This window comes from Agelaius tricolor, unplaced genomic scaffold (assembly GCF_023055355.1).
Source record: "Agelaius tricolor isolate 1412-34295 unplaced genomic scaffold, bAgeTri1.0.p SCAF_19, whole genome shotgun sequence".
Taxonomy (NCBI): domain Eukaryota; kingdom Metazoa; phylum Chordata; class Aves; order Passeriformes; family Icteridae; genus Agelaius; species Agelaius tricolor.
Genome location: NW_027269279.1, coordinates 590514 through 602859, shown reverse-complemented (window position 1 = coordinate 602859; position 12346 = coordinate 590514). Strand labels below are relative to the sequence as shown.

The 12346-nt window shown below is 63.3% G+C and overlaps 1 protein-coding gene across 1 annotated transcript; it reads right to left on the bottom strand.

Moving 5' to 3' along the window:
- Positions 1 to 311: 311 nt before the first annotated feature.
- Positions 312 to 11423, bottom strand: ERN2 (endoplasmic reticulum to nucleus signaling 2). The gene is made up of 22 exons (XM_071444753.1): positions 11249 to 11423; positions 8714 to 8831; positions 8373 to 8406; positions 7778 to 7850; positions 7616 to 7688; positions 7358 to 7480; positions 7181 to 7282; positions 6723 to 6984; positions 6541 to 6619; positions 6311 to 6461; positions 5757 to 5878; positions 5432 to 5608; positions 5093 to 5342; positions 4756 to 4846; positions 4056 to 4245; positions 3797 to 3896; positions 3454 to 3653; positions 2641 to 2788; positions 2407 to 2534; positions 2108 to 2231; positions 1816 to 1883; positions 312 to 1737 (listed from the first exon to the last, which is right to left on the bottom strand). The coding sequence occupies exons 1-22, from the start codon at positions 11357 to 11359 to the stop codon at positions 1546 to 1548; spliced, it is 2916 nt and encodes a 971-aa protein (XP_071300854.1). The 5' UTR covers positions 11360 to 11423; the 3' UTR covers positions 312 to 1545.
- Positions 11424 to 12346: the final 923 nt, after the last annotated feature.

The window sequence follows — 12346 nt, the reverse complement described above, 5'->3', positions numbered from 1 at the left end:
ACCTCAACTTTTGTATATTTCATAACTTGAATAAAGATTGTTTAACAGCAGCCAGGCTGTTTCACTTCCCTTTGCCTTGCTGAGAGAGGGGGCAGCACCTCTCTGCCTTCCTCTCTCAATGAGACATCCTCTTACCCTTGGCCTGGGCATGCCTCTTCCTTGGCTCCATGACTAATTATGGCTAAAGAATCAGCACAAGTCGTCTCAGGCAGCAGGAACCCAGTGAGCTGCCTGTGTTGTTCTCCCACCACTGCTCCCTGCCAGCAACCAGAGGTGCTCTGAGGCCAGTTTGTTTTTATAAGCAGGACAAGTTTTAGTTTTAGTTTTTTAATTTTTTATAACATTTTGTATAAATATATTCTGAAAAGAAACCTGGTACAAACCTTGTTACCTGTGTAACAAAATCCCACACCCCAGTACACAGAGGAATCAAACTATACAAGATTATTGCTGTTCCACAGCGGAACTTTGCTGTGGGGCTCTCTATGCCCATGGGCTCAGCTGGTGCTGGAGGCTGGCTCATAGGGCCCACATGCCCATGAGGATGCCATGAACCAGAGCACCCATGGGATACCAGCCCTGGGCAGCAGGAGAGGCTGGGGGAGCTGCAGGCATAGGCCTGTCTTTGAGAGAAGGATCCCAGGGGCAAGGAACCTCCCTCCTTTGTGCCCAGAGACAACTGTTCCTGGATGCTGTGCCACCAGGCCTGGCACAGGCTGCTGGGGCCCCTAAGGGGGAAAGCCCTGTTGTGAGCCCAGCTGAGATTCACAGCCCCATGGTGGGGCTGTGCCCCCACAGCCCGGTGCCACGGGCAGGTCCCGGCCCCAGGGTGGCTGCTGGGCCTGGCCTGGTGAGCACAGCCCTGCTGGGGCTGAGGGGCAGCTCCAGTGTCAGGACTGGGAGCCCGGTCCTGAGCACAGCTCAAGGAGCTGCGTCCCCAGGCCCTGGCACAGGAGAGAACCTAAGGCACAAAGCTGACTGTCCCCTGAGGCTGATGGCAGCCTGAGGGCGTTGCTGTGCCAGGGCCCCACTGTGAAAACACAACGTGTTTTCCCCTTTCTTCTCCAAGCACTGTGTCCACCTGAAATGTCCTTGTTTTCTGACCCAAATGCCTTCACACCTGAGTCTGTGTGTGTTGGCAGTGTTGGTTGCCCAGAGGGTCCCCCTGGTGAGAGCACGGTGCTGTCCTGTGCCCTAGCTGCTGAGCCCTTGCCTGGCTGGCAGCAGGACCCTGAGAGAGGGCCCAGGCTGGGAGCAGCAGCCACAGCCCTCGGGCATGACCCACGGTCCTTGGGCATGACTGTGGCTCTCGGGTGTGACCCATGGCTTCAGGCATGACCTGCAGCCCTCGGGCACTGCTGCCCCTCAGGCACGATCCATGGCCCTCAGGCACGATCCACGGCCCTCAGGCATGGCCCCTGGTCCTCGGGCATGACCCGCGGCCCTCAGGCATGACCCACGGCCCTCAGGCAGCACCCGCGGCCCTCGGGCATGGCCCCTGGTCCTCGGGCATGACCCACGGCCCTCAGGCAGCACCCGCGGCCCTCAGGCGCCGTCGCCCCTCAGGCCCTGGCAGTAGTAGGAGCGGAAGGTGCGCTCGTGGGCACAGACCCGCATGGCCCCGTGCGTGTGCAGCAGCAGCCGCGGGAAGCGGGAGGTGAAGTACTGCACGAAGCCCTCGGGGACGGAGCCCAGGGCCAGCCGCACGTCGGCCGGCAGCTCGTGGTAGTGGTGCTTCTGCAGGAGAGAGGGTGAGGTGAGCGGGGACGGGGACAGTGGGGGTGGCAGGGCCGCGGGGCAGCTGGGTGGCTGTACCTTGTTCCTCATGGCCCGCAGCAGGTCACGCACTGACCCCCCCTTGTAGGTGCGGAACTTCCTCAGGTCTGGGGACAGCAGGAGAGACACGGAGTGAGGGGGGACACAGCCCATGTAGTGCCAACCCCAGCCCAGCTGCACTGTGGCCTCCCAAGGAAGGGCTGCCACCTTTACCTGCCCCGCTTTTGGCTCCTGGGCACAAGCAGGTGCCTGCTGGCCAGTAAAAGCACCAGCCCCTGAAGCCCCCCTGCTTCACTGGGCCCAGTGATGAGCCTGGCCCCTCCATGCTCACCCATCTGCAGCGGGAGGGAGATGTGCATCCTCCAGTTGGTCCTCACCACCGCCCGTCCCCCCGATTCCAGGGCTGAGACGATAGGACCCTCGGCTGGCTCCTTCTCCACACGGTCACTGACGTCCTGTGTGCCCAAGAGGTGGGTATGGCACTGCCCCTGCTCTGCATGAGGTGGGACACAGACCCAGGGACCGCTCACCCCCCATAAGAGTAGCTCACAAGGAGCATGTAGACCTAAATGCAACAGTTTCCAGCTCGTTTTTCAGTGCACACCTGTTGGTGGGACAGCACAGACTCACCTGGAAGAACTGCAGCTGCTTCTCCTCACTCCAGAAAAAGGGATGCACAAGGACGACAGGGGCCGAGGGCCGGCGCTGGGGCTCGGAGCTGATCATCGCCACAATCAGCTCCCTCGCAACGAGCTTGTCTGGGGGTGAAGCAGAACAGCAGAGAGCTCACCCCTGCGCCAGGAGAGGGAGCTGCCCTCAGGCCGGAGCCTCCCCGCGGTGCGGGGCCGTGGGGACGGGTCTCACCGTGAGCCTCCTCCTGCAGGCAGCTCAGCTGGTAGCAGCCCGCCAGGATGTTGGCCTGGCGCCGCAGGCTGTCCCCAAAGGGGTGCTGGCCCCCCGACACTACGTAGTAGAAGATGCACCCGGCTGAGAAGATGTCCACAGCACTGGTCTGCAAAACACGGGGGCACGGGGGACCCTCAGGCAAAGGGTGAGGAAACCTTTACCTGCCACTTCTCTGTCCTTTCATCTGCACAATTTGTCACTGGCTGCAGAACTGCTGGAAAATGCATCGCATGAGACTCCTGCTCTGCTACCTGTGCTTAGGGAGCCCCATCACCCCAGGTCCCCAACAGAGAAGGGGTTTCCAGAGGCACAGCCAGAATTCAGGACTCCACAGCCCAATGGACACGCAGGGGCTGCAGGTGTCCCACCAGCAGGCAAACAGACACCAGCATGAGCCCCAGCACTGCCCTGCCCAGGATCAGTGCAGCAGCTGCTCCCAGTGGGAATGAGATCCCCAATTCTGAAGAGAGAAGCGTGACCTTGGCAGCATCTCACAGCCCCTCCAACCTCCCCGCCCCGAATTTCTGAGGACTAATGGAGCCTAATGAGACACGGGTGCTGAACACAGCTGGCCACTGTCCCACAAGGGCAGGAGCGTGGGGACAGCCCTGGCAAGGAGCACAGTGCCTGTGTCTGGGCTGGCTCTGGCTCACGGAGCTCTCATCTTAATTGTGCACCCCAGCAGTGTGACCTGGGGACACCACCAGCATGGGGACACTGCCACAATGGGCCCAAGGAGCACCCGGGGCAGGGTGGCCACGGCTCACTGACAGGGTTCTCCTTCGGGGCCTCCTGCAGCACCTCGGGCGCGATCCAGCCCTCAGTGCCGGGAATCCCGGAGCGGAGGCTGAAGCTCTGTCGGCCCCCCTGAAGCTTCTTGCAAAGGCCGAAGTCGGAGATGACAGCGCGGATCTGCCCGTGGCGGTTCGGGACAGAGATGAGGATGTTACAGGGCTTCAGGTCACGGTGCACTGCAAGTGAGAGGCTGTGGTGTCACCCGGCAGGGCTGCAGCAAACAGGGCTCTGGCACAGCCCATGTGCTGCTGATCCCCACAGCCACTGCCCAAACCCTGCAGCATGAGGAGGGGCTGCAGAGGGGACTGCTGGCCCTTACCGATGCTGAGGGAGTGCAGGTGGGCCAGCCCTGACATGGTCTGACGCAGCACGGACACCGGGTCCAGCCCACGGCGCTCAAAGCTGGGGCTCTCCACGTACTGGAACCACACAGGAGAGGAACTAAGCCTCATTTACTGGGCAAGGGCAAGCTGGCTGGAGAGACGCCACCCCGGCGTGATGGGGCAATGGAGAGGAGCCCCTGCAGAGGCAGTTTGTGCCCATGGCCGGTGTCTGCAGGGCTCCTGTGCCCGGCTCACCTCCTGCAGCGTGGCGGAGCACAGCTCGATGGCGATGTAGTGGAACTGCCGGTCCCGCTCCGTGCAGAAGTAGCGCACCACGTGGGGATGCTCGTCCGACTCCCGCAGCAGCCGCACCTCGCGGTCCAGCAGGTGCACGCACTCGGGCAGGAGGCGCTTCACGGCCACACTGCGGCCCTCGAACTGCCCCCTGTGCACAGAGTCTGGTGTGCCCCTGTGCAGCAGGGCCCGGCCACCCTCACCCAAGGATCCCCAGCATGCTGTACCCTCACTGCTGCACCCCAAAGCCTTGTCACATCACTGACAGGAAGAGATCTTCCCACTGTAAGCTGGGAAATGGAGGGTCTCAATTTTGCAGGAAAATGACATCCCTCATGTTTTCTGTGTTCAGTGCTGGAAAAGGGGCTCAGCCAGAGCCTCGAAACCCTGCGGGGGGCCAGAGCCGGTGCAGGCAGGCAGGGAGGGGGTTTAAGGGGGACTGCCCTGTGTACCCAGTGCCTGGTCAATGAGGGCCACGAGCCCAGCTCCACGATGGGTAGGATGAGGACCAGAAGAAGGTGAAGGGGGTGAGTTCTCAAAAGTCCCTGAACCAGTGGCCACCACCCTGAGCTGCCTTGTCACTCTCCCTGTCACCATCCCACTATCCTGGCTCCCAAGGAGAAAGGGAGCAGAGGGGGGACAGGCACCCAGTGTCACCCACCTGAAGACAAAGGTTCCTCCAGCTCCATGGCCCAGCACCTCTTTGGGGTTAAAAGAAACTTTCCCAACTACAACCAGGTCTGGTTCTGCATCTGCAATGGAGAGAAGACAGCCTCCAACCATTAGTTCTGTATGGAGGACACCTGTTTCTCTATTCATCTGGCCATTTCTCGGGCCCTACTCCTATGTAGCCCATGCTTATCCAGCAGCAGATCTGGCACCTCCTCCCATCCCAGATGGGCTGCAGCCCTCTCATTGCAGGCACCCCTGCACCTGCTCTGGGTGCTGGTGTCTCTGGACAGAAGCCCCCACAGCCTGCCCATTGCCCCTGCACCCACCTTCAGCAGCCCCTGTGACAGCTGGCTCTGGGCTGACTGTCCCGTTAGCCGGGTCCTTCAGGCAGGTGGAGGGGCTGGAGCCCTGTGAGAGCTCTGAGGCACTTCCCTGGCTCAGCTCCAGCTCCCCAGGCTCCTCAGGGACGCCCTCCCTGGAGACTCGGCCCGAGAGCAGCATCTCCTGCTGCTGCTGCAGGAGCTGTATCTGCTCCTCCAGCTGCTGCTGCTGGGCCACATGCTGCCGCTGCAGTTTCTGGAACACAAACCACGGGAATACTCAGAGCTTGGAACCACGCTGGGGCGTCGGTTGCGTGTCCCTCTCCCTCCACCACCAGCACTCACCATGAGCAGCAGGACCAGGATTCCCCCGCCCAGCAGAGTCGTGCCCATGCCAGCCATCACCAGGTCCCAGGTGCCAGACTCGGGGTACACCTCCAGCTGCTCCCCCAGTGCGGGGTCTGCCTGGAGCTGCCCCTCGCTGCGGACAGCTGGCGCCTCCGGGCTGCTCGGGGCCAGGAACTGCAACACACACCCAGGGCTGGCTGAGGCACAGACCGCAGGGCACTTGGCTTTGGGACTTCCTTCCTGTCCTGTCCCATGCTGGGGACCCACTGCCCACCCCAAGCAGCACAGACCCCTCAGTGACCCAGCACCCTTCACCACTCACATCGTCGAACACGGTCCTGCTGGGAGGAGCCCTGGGGATGATGGTTTCCGTGGTTTTCCTCAGGTTCTCTGGGAAGGCTCGCAGCATCGTGGTGTGGACCAAAGGAGGCAGCTCATGGTGCCCTTTGGCAGGAGGGGAACAGAGACAACCCTCAGTTCACCTCTTGGTTTCAGCATCCATCCCTTGCCAGCAGTCCTGGCCCTCCTGGAGTAGGAAGGTTGCTTCTCATGGGACCCCCAGCATGGGTAACTGTGAGCCCTGCTTCAAAGGGCCCCTGCCCACCCCTGCACAGGATGTCCAGCAGTCACTCTTGGAGAGGGGACAAGGAAGGGCTGAAAGGAGTCCCAAGGGGGAGGGGACACAAGGAGGGGCTGAAAGGAGTCCCAGGCCAGTGTTAGCCCAGCCCGAGGTGACAGCCTTAATCCCATTCACCCCGCTGGGCAGAGCAGGTTGCCTATTGTCCCTAAAGCACAGCAGCAGCTCGGGGTGTTCCCCGCCGGGCACCATCTGGGAGCCAGGACATGGGTGAGTCTGTGCCTACCACTGCTCCGCACCTATGAGCAGCCACTGGTTGGGAGGCGAGGCGATGCTGCCCTGCGGGTACTTGACGTCCGTGCTGGGCGTGATCTCGCACTCCCCGGACTCCCTCATGGTCACCTCGTCCGTGGTGGGGCCGTCGATCCTGGCCAGTGTGATGCCCTGGGGCTGGGGATGTGGCAGCTCGTGGGGCACCAGGCAGCTGGACATGCCATGGTGGCTCCAGAAGGGCAGAGGGGACACTCACCACCAGTGCCACGCTGCTGTGCACCAGGGACGTCACAGCATAGAAACTGGTGGCGTGCTTCCCCACGTAGAGCGCAGGCCTGCAGGGCAAGGACAAGCATCACCTTCCATCCACCAGGACCAGGGTGACCGAGCACGGGGAACACGAATGCCACCGGCTGCCATCGCTCAGGAACCACCTACAGCAGCTGGGTCTTGGTGGCAGTGAAGTCCTTGATGGACTGGTAGCTCCACTTGAGGACATGGATGTCCTGTGACTGGAAGGTCAGGTAGCGCAGGGTCTCCATGGCCAGGTTGAGGTGGGGCAGGCGGCGCAGGCTGTCCTGGTGCCACAGGTAGATGCCAACCACAGGTGAGCCGTAGTTCTGCGCCCACAGGACCTCCCCACTCTCCTTGTCCAGGGTCACCACCAGCCCATCCCCGCTTGAGGCCAAGTGTGCCATTTCTGCAGAGAGCAAGAGGGATCAGGGATGCAGCACTTCAGCTGTGTCTCCTCTGGTCACCCTCAGTTCTGTCACTGGCCATGGGCTGCTGCCTGCTCTCCCCAGCAATGGGCACAGCCAGAGTCCTGCTGCTGTGGGCACTGGGGAGCTGTGTGCCCTGACTGCCACGGCTCCCATGGCCGCTGCAGTTGCACTCACTGTAGTGGTAGGACTCCTCGCAGAGCGGGGCCGAGTACTCAGAGAAGGTGGCATTCCAGCGCAGCTCCCGTGACTTGGTGTCATACATGGTGATGACGTACTCTGGGGACAGGAGCAGGGCACGAGGTCACCTGCAGTGCTCTGTTCCTGGCACCAGGTGGTCGATGGGGCACTTACGGGTCCGTCCGATGTAGAGCAAGGGGCTGGATGGGCACAGACCATCCCAGGCCTCTGTTGAGAGGGTGGTCTGCTTTTCCCCTGACTTGGGGTCCACAATGAACCAGCTGTCCTGCTTCTTCCCTGAGAAGGAAAATGCCTTCTCTGTAAGCCCCCGCAGCCCCCTGTCCCCAGGAGCTCCCTCTGAGCCCTGCCTGTGGCCCCGCACGGCTCCTGGAGCCCAGGCAGTGCTGTCCTGCACTCCCCAGAGCTCCGTACCGGTGTAGAGCACCCCGTCCGAGCTGCGGCACGGCGAGGACTGCACCAGCTCCGGGATGGTGAACGGCAGCTTCTGCAACACAGGAGCAGGGCAGGGTCACCCCTGCAGCCCAGGGCACCCCAGGGCTCACAGCATGCCCATGGCCCCACAGCCCTACTGACCATCAAGCCTTCTTTGTTCTTTCCTCCCAGGATATACAGGCTGCCGTCATTGGGGTCTGGAAGGAATGCTGGCCTGGGAAGCACGAGAGAAGGATAAAACGTGAGCCACCCCCTGCCCTGGGCACCTCCAAGGACACAGAGTGGCTACACTGCAGAATCCCCTTTAGCAGTTTGCTCCAGGGTGAGTCCCTGCAGGACTTGACCTTTCCTGGGCACCTGCAGCGCTGGATTTGGCAGGAGATAAATCCCCCTCTGGTCAGTCCTGGACTTCCCACAGCCACCCAGTGCCCACCCACCAGGCTGGTGGATGCCCTGCCTGTCTCAAGGAGCTCTTGCTGCCCCGCCTGCCCCTGAGCTCTCAGGGGGATTTCCCTCTCTTTCTCTCCATGCTGGTGTGTGTAGTCGAGCTGAGAGTTCCTTGGCTGTGCAGCAGGTGCCAGCTCCTCCTCATCACCATGTGCCAGCACCAGGGACAGGGTAAGGTGATGCCACAGCATGGGCTGGGCATTTCATTTCTCTGTGTTTCCCCTTTCCTGCTGTTGCTCCATCGGTTATCAGGGAGCCTCCTGCACTGCCCAGTGGGGGTGACACTCACTCTGCCACATAGACCGGCACCTGCAGAATGGGATCTGAAACAGAGAGTGAGAGGCCACATCAGCAGCGCTCCTTGAGTGGGACAGCACAACACCACTGTTTACCCAGCGTGGCACTGTCACCCAGCCCAGCCACGCAGCCTGTTTGCCTCTCAGAGCCAAAAGAGACACCAGAGGCAGATGCTCATCCGTGCCTGGGGCCAGGGCTGACAGTGCACCCCGGGCTGGAGGCACTGGCAGCCCAGAGTTCATCCAGCAAGAGCCAGGCCAGGGGAGCGTTCCCAAACCCCAAATATGCTCCAGGAGCTAGGCTGTAAACAAATGTCTCCCAGTCACTACTCACCATCCTTCAGGGTCCACTTGATGTCCCCTGTGCTCTTGCTGACAGCATGGAGGTTCCCATCCAGTGTGGAGATGAAGAGCAGCGTTTCTGGGACAGTCACAGCACTGCCTTTGAGGCTCTAGGACAGACACACCATCCTCAAGAGATCAGCCAGACTTGGGAACAATCCCCCAGCCCAGCTCCTCTGTGCAGCTCAGCTCCTGGGGCAGCTGCACCCTCAGTGACCACCCACCCCTATAGCCCCTGGCTCACATCCCACCAGAACCATCCTGGGGCTGGAGTAGCCTTCCCTCTCCCTCCTCTCCCTGGAACAAGTTTTCCCACAGGTGGGATGAATTGCAGTGTGGCTGTTCCCAGTCACAACCCTGGATGCCTTTCAAAAGGTGACAAGAGCAGCTCCTTCCAGAAACAAACGAGTCTAGTGACTTTTCATGCCAGAGAAGTGATGATTGCTTGCCTGGGCCTTCAGAGCTGCAGGTTTCAGCTACCTGACATTGAGGAAGTAATTGCAAATTCACCTGGGAAGAGGAGCTGCTCCTTCCACGTATGGCGTCTGCATAGCAAGTGCCAGCTCAGCCAGCAGCACATATGCCAGCCTCACCCTGTCAGCAAACAGGGATGGGCAAACAGCACGGGACACACACGGCTCTGGCAGTCCCCAGTGCCAGGGATTTGGCAGTAGCACCTGAGCCCCTGCATGGCCGCAGATCAGCATGAGAGGCACAAGGACACCCCTGGAGCCCAGCCCCTCAGTAGTCCCCTCGCTGCTCGGGAGTCTGAGCTGGCAGAGCCTGTCCTGGGGGCCTGTCCATGCTGTGGAGCAGGGAGCAGCCACAGCCTGTGCCCAGCCAGGACCTGCATGCAAGCCTGAGACCATTTGCAGAGCAGAACCTGACAGTACAAGAGTGGCAGGGCCAGGAGATTCCTTCAGCTGCAACAGAGCACAGGAACACACACCATCTCCCTCACAATGCACCTCATATCAGCCTCTGCGCCTCCCGCCCAGTTCTTTTATTTGCACTTCTTTTTGCTTAATTTTCAGGTGAGGTCAGAGTGAGTTTCCCTGCTCTGGCTTTTCCCACAGGACACGGCAGGGGACTGCTCTCCACCATGGCTCCTCCAGCCCCCATGGCCATGCAGGAGGGATTGCTGCTGGCTGGGGACGTGGCAGGCTGGCAGACATGGGACTCTTGCCGTCTGCTCTTCCCACCTGCCCGGGGGAAACTGAGACTGCTGGGCCCCCAGCCATCAGGGCTCTCTGCTTCCTTCCCCCCTCAAGCGCTGGGGTTTTTTCCATCCCTTCTGCAGGTGTTTTGGTGCCAGGGCACTCGGGCAAAGGCCAGGCTGCCTGCCCTGCTCCCCATAAACCACCATGGGCAGAACTGGGAGCACTGGATGCCCGGGAGCTGCCACCCTCCCCCTGGTCCCAGCCCCAGCTCACAAGTGTGGCTGTTTCCACGGGCTGTCCCAGGAGCTTTCCCGAGGCTCCACCACAGCGCTCTGGACTCTGCAGTGATGCCGCTGGGGCCGAGCTCAGCCGTGGGCTCGGGGCACACTCGCTCCCCCAAGGACAGATAGAGAGGGATGGCCAAGCACAGACAGAAACTGGCGCCAGCATCCCCTGCTTCCTCCAGCGAAGCAGCTCTAGCCGTGTAATCCAAAGCCACCCTGGCACGCTGCCTATCCACTTGAACCGCCACCAGCTGCAGGAGCTGGATCCGGCTCTGAAGGCACCACCCTGACAGGCAGCAGGACCAGGCAGAGGGGGAAGGGGACTCCGCTGCCGGCCACAGCCGGGCCCGGGGTGAGGATGGAGAGCAGTCTCCGCTCTGGGAGCCCCCGGCCCGGGTGACAGCCCGGCGCTCCATCGCAGCGCGGCCAACGGCACCCACGTACGGCCCCCGGCAGCATCCCGGCCCCACGGCCCCTCACCCGCACCACGAGCACCTTGCGGGTGCCCCCGCCCGAGGGCCGGTTCGGGCCCCGCTCCCCGGTGTCACCCGCGGGCCGCACCTGCCCCGAGCGCGGGGCGCCCCTGTCACAGCCCGGGCACCAAGTGCCGTGTGCCCTCCCGCAGGACGCGCGGGGCACGGTGAGCACGGGCTCACACCGGGAGCGCGGGCTCACACCGGGAGCACGGGTTCACACCGGGAGCGCGGGCTCACACCGGGAGCGCGGGCTCACACCGGGAGCACGGGTTCACACCGGGAGCGCGGGCTCACACCGGGAGCACGGGCTCACACCGGGAGCGCGGGCTCACACCGGGAGCGCGGGCTCACACCGGGAGCGCGGGCTCACACCGGGAGCACGAGCTCACACCGGGAGCACGGGCTCACACCGGGAGCGCAGGCTCACACCGGGAGCACGGGCTCACACCGGGAGCGCAGGCTCACACCGGGAGCACGGGTTCACACCGGGAGCACGGGCTCACACCGGGAGCGCAGGCTCACACCGGGAGCACGGGCTCACACGCGCTGTCCCCTCCCGGGCGCTGTCCCACCCCCGCGCACCCCGCGCTGCCAGCGGCGGCCGTACCTGTGCCGAGGGCGGCGGGAGCAGCAGCAGGAGCAGCCGGAGCAGCGGCGGCAGGAGCCCCCGGCGCGCCCCCCGGAGCCCCCGCGGGCGCGGCGCGGCGGGGCCGCCCATGTCCCGGCCAGGCCAGGCCGGGCCGGGCCGCGCGGCCGCCGTGAGTCAGCGGGGCCGGGGCGGGTCCCGGACGCGGCTTCCGCCCCCCCGCGCTCCGCACACGCACCCCGACCCCGCGGGCCCGTCGGCCTCCCCGCCCCGCTCCCCTCCGGCTCCCGGCCGCTGGCACCGCGGGAGGAGCCGCGGTCAGCGCACAGCCCCGCATCCCCCGCCCTGGGCACCGGCCCCAGCCCGCCCGCGGGCGCCGAGCCGAGGACGGCTCCTCTCGCCGGTAACGCGGGGCGAAGCCCTCCCGGCGCTGGCGGTGGAGGAGCCGGCTCCTGCCGCCCCTCGCAGACCCCCTCAGCCCCGTGTGCCGGGAGCTCGGCCCGAGGGCCAGCGGGCACCGGGGGCTGCGCTGGGACCCCGCCTGCACTGACCGCTGGCCCCGAGAGCCAGGGCGCACCGGGCAGCACAGCGGGCACAGCTGGGAGAACGGCAGCGCAAACTGGGGTTACCGACCCCTCTGAGATGGGGGTTTGGGTGGGACAGGAGGTGTCTAAAGGGGGAAGCGAGGCCGAGCAGGCCGGTTCAGCACGGCAATCCCGAGCGTGCCACACGCCCAGCACTGGGGCTGCTCCGAGCACCCGCTTGGGGCTGTTCAGTGGCAGTGGGGCTGTGACACCGCAGCCAGCCCAGCCCAGCCCAGCCCAGCCCAGCAGGACCGGCCCGGCTCGGTGCAAAAGCAGATTAAAGCCCGGCTTTGGGCAGGGAGGTAGAGACCATCCCGTAATTCACAGCCCGTGCGTCTGCAGTGGCACAGGGCAGCAGAATCCAAATCCCCACCGTGGGAGACGGGCACCCACGGCTTTGACCAGGTGTGGAGTCCCCTGAACTCAGGCCTGTGTCCATCTTCCTGCAAAGAAACTACAAACCCTTTGCTCACAGTTGCTCATGCAGGAGGAAGCAGCTCAGTACGTACAGAATATTGAAACACTCAAACACAGA